General features: G+C 41.8%; 1 protein-coding gene across 1 annotated transcript in view; it reads left to right on the top strand.

Annotated features, from left to right (window-relative positions):
- Positions 1–1257, top strand: part of LOC122555687 (alpha-1,4-N-acetylglucosaminyltransferase-like) — a 25137-nt gene extending 23880 nt beyond the window's left edge. The window contains exon 3 of the mRNA XM_043701706.1: positions 31–1257. Coding sequence (XP_043557641.1) covers positions 31–621 — 591 coding nt within the window. The 3' untranslated portion in view covers positions 622–1257. The remainder of the gene's footprint in view (positions 1–30) is intronic.
- The last annotated feature ends 2674 nt before the right edge of the window (positions 1258–3931 follow it).

Raw genomic sequence — 3931 nt, 5'->3', positions numbered from 1 at the left:
CTAATCTTTACCATTCTTTGTATATTTCAGGTAAATCCGTTTTGGGAGAAGTATTGGATACATGTGCTCGCTGATGCCTGTCGTCTAGCTCTGCTGTGGAAATATGGGGGCGTCTATCTGGACACTGATATCATCTCATTAAAGCCCTTAGAATTGCAAAACTTTCTCTGTGCTGAAGGATATCAGACGGCTAACAATGCAGCACTGGGATTTGAGAAGAACCATGAATTTATCTGGGAATGTATGCAAGATTACGTCAGGAACTATGAGGGACGTACTTGGGGTTACCAGGGGCCGGCGCTGATGAGCAGAGTCTTGAAGCGTTGGTGCCAGTCTGACGATCTAGGCCAGTTTTTCAATCTACAATGCAAAGGTGTTTCCTATCTTTCACCCAACTATTTCTACCCCATCTCCTACACACATTGGGAAAGTTACTTCCAACACTGGAAGAAGTCCAGTATTGAGACATTTTTCTCTGAGACGATAGGGGCGCATATCTGGAATTTTAAAAATGTCGGGCAACAAAAGCAAGTTATCACTGGTAGTGGAACGCTAATAGAGTACTTCTTCTCTCAGCATTGCCCTGTGACTTACAAATTGCTAATAAAACGAGTCAGTTGAAATCTGGCAGTTTTAGGAATTTAGCTTTTGGCTGACAATGAAAATACCCCTCCCTCTTCTCACCCCCCTCCCCAATGCCCTAACTATCATAGGCACTCCCCATTGGCATGTGCTCCTTGTTCCTACCCACATCTCTTTCTGACTTTAAGCCCCTAGCCTCTGTCTAAATTTGTCAGGTAATCTGTGGGAAGCCAAACGAATGGCTTGCCAAGACCATGGCATGGGTTGGGCCGGATATTTCATCAGCTGAAAGCAGAAGGAAAGTGTTTCCAACATCTGCCTGTAGGCCCTTTCAAAATGGCGGCAGCTACATTGCTGATATGGGTGGGAACATGATTTGCCCTCTTGGAAGCCTCTGGTGTCTAATGAGCACCAGGCCAGATCAGTGAACTTTGATCTTGCTGAGCATTACCACAATGGCCTTATATTGTCAAGCCTCATTTAAGCATGCACTTTATTAATAAAAGTGGATTGACAAACTCAGTATCAGTGTATTGCAGCAGAGGCTGCACTGAGCTGATTGATTCAATTTCATGTATTACTGATTCTTCAATGTCTAGGTTTGGCTAACAGTCTGTATGTAACAGTGTTACTATTCTCCCCTCCACAGAATACATAAGCTTCAGTAAAGTTCCACACGCTGTGGTGACCAGTGATTTATTCTTGTGTAGCCAGGCAGTTCAGTTGTGGAAGGCCTCATCTTGACTCTGGTACTACTATTGACACACACTTATTTCCCAGATGGTGTGTTGGTGATTATGAAGTATAAGTGCATACTAGTTGCTGATTAGATTCCATGCCCCCGACCATCCTTTGCTTCAGTAACCTGAAAGCAGTTGCAATCTCCTTTCTACTTGAATATAGGCCCTCCCTGTGACCATAGAACATAGTGTTGCAAAAAAAACCTCTTAAGCTTTTGACATGTGAAAATTTAACATTGTTAAAACATTCAAATCTGACCTCTACTTGCCTCAATCTGCCCCTCTTGGACCATCAGTAAAGGGGGCATGAGGAGAGAATTGCCTCTTCTGAACACCATAAAGCTGCCTTCTGTGCCCCTCTGATTAGACACCCCCACACCCCAATACAAGCCTCCGAATTCTCTTGCTTTTACCCTGGGCTCTCAGTTTCTCAAAATCCATGATCTTTGATCTTGGGAGTCCCTGTTGTGTTCTTCTGTTTTATTGCAAACAAGGGCAGGTAACACAATATGGAATCTTTGTTTGAAGTTAAGACAAATACACACATAATGGCAACTGGGTGGCTCTGTCAAACTGTATGACTGATGCAGTGTTTTGGGTACAGAGTAGACTGCTTATTAACCATGCGGGGGTGGGGATAGTGCTGATCAGCTATTATGGAACGCCCTTGTAAGTTACAGGTAAATTACATAAGGCAGTTCCCCTTTTTCCGTTTTATGCATTTTAAAAGTCAAAAGCTATTAACATTAAAAAAAAACTTTGTGTTTGAACATATCATTATGCAAAACAATAAATTTGAGTATCTGAAGCATATTGGTAGCTTATTAATATGCCCAGACTTAATTTATGGCAGTTTTGGTTCAAGGCTGTGGTATGCCTTCAAAATGTTGGTGGTTGTAGGCTTACTTTTAACTTTTAGACTTTGTTCTATTTGCGATCTGGTCACGTCATTCTTATTGGTCTGATTTTTGACATCCGTTTCATTTCCCTGTCATGATATTTGGTGTTGGTGCTTTGATGCATTCACTGATCTAGGTACACCTCAATAATTTCTGGGGATTGCACATGCTATCATGTTATAATTGGCCATTTTACTTTAGCAATGCATTATCGACACACTGGTTGTGATCATCTGTCATCTTTCCTTTTTTTTAATTAATCAAGGCGTCGCCTTCTCCAAGAGAATATTGATGAAGGAAAGGGTTGTTTTCCTTTTCTGCCACTTTTGCTATTCCACATTGTTTCTGCAGAATGATGAAGTTTGTGAATTAGGACCAGGGCTACACACTCGCATTGGCCTGCGCTGTGCAGCTTATTGATTTATTTTGCAGCACCTATTGGATGAGTTAATCCTATACCATGGATATGGCACTTTGTTAATGAGTGCTGCCTGCTTTGACTTCTGAGTATCTAACTATAAGACACAGAAGCAGTGAGCAATTTGGTTTGACTATGTGCTGCTATCCTTTAAAATCATGGATGATCTGCTAATCCACAACTGCACTTGACTGGGGCGGTGCGGTGCCCCCGTGGTTAGTGCTGCTGCCTCAGTACCAGGGTTTGATTCCAGCCTCTGGCAAATGTGTGGAGTTTGCACATTCTGCCCGTGTCTGTGTGTGTTTGCTCTGGTTTCCTCCCACAGTCCAAAGATGTGCAGCTTGGGTGAATTGGCCCATAGTGTTCTGGGATGTGTAGATTAGGTGCAATAGTCAGGGGTAAATGTAGAAGATGAGTTTGGGTGGATACTCTTTAGAGGGTCAGTGTGGATTTGTTGGGCCGAAGGACCTGTTTCCACACTGTAAGGATTCTATTCTATTCTACTCTTGACTGCCTTATCCCTTTTTGTTCCTTTATTTGGGTAAAACTGTGTCTATCTCAGCATTGAGTATACTTAATAACCCAACCTCTACAGCCTTCTGCAATAAATAATTCCATTCTTAGAGAAGAAATTTCTCCTCATCTGTCTTTCAAAGGATTGTGTTTTTTTTTTAAACTAATCCTTTTGGTCTGAGACTATTCCACTAGGAAACCAACCCTGTCAAGTCCCTGAAGAATTTTGTTTTAACAAGGTCACCTCTCATTCTTCTAACCTCTCTAGGAGTTCAAGCCTAACCTACTCAATGTCTTCTCACGAGAAGGTCCCTTCGTACCCAGAATCAATGTTGTGAACCTTCTCAGGACTGCCTTCAGCGCCACTATATCTTTCATTGGATAAGAGGCCTAAAACAGTTCAGTGTATTCTAGCTGTAGTCTGACCAGTGCCTTATGTAGTTTTCGTAAGACCTCCCTATTTTTGTGCTATATTTTGAAATGAAGGCAAAGAATTCATTTACCTTCCTGATCACTTGTTGAACATAAATCACAGAATAACTTCCATACGGATAGACCACAAATCCCCCTGTTGTCTAGCTTTTTGCAGTCTATCAACATTTAAATAATATTCAGCTCCTTCTCTTCCTGTCAAAGTGCATAACTTCTCATTTCTCCACTTTTATATTCCATCTGCCAAGATTTTGCCTGTTCACTTAACCTGTTTGTATCCTTCTGCAGACTGTTATCGCACCATTTGCTTCCCACCTGTTTTGGTCATCCATAAAGTTGACTGTAGT

The sequence above is a fragment of the Chiloscyllium plagiosum genome, chromosome 13 (genome assembly GCF_004010195.1).
Source record: "Chiloscyllium plagiosum isolate BGI_BamShark_2017 chromosome 13, ASM401019v2, whole genome shotgun sequence".
NCBI lineage: Eukaryota > Metazoa > Chordata > Chondrichthyes > Orectolobiformes > Hemiscylliidae > Chiloscyllium > Chiloscyllium plagiosum.
The sequence above is the reverse complement of the archived record's forward strand: the minus strand, read 5'-3'. Positions and strand labels throughout refer to the sequence as shown.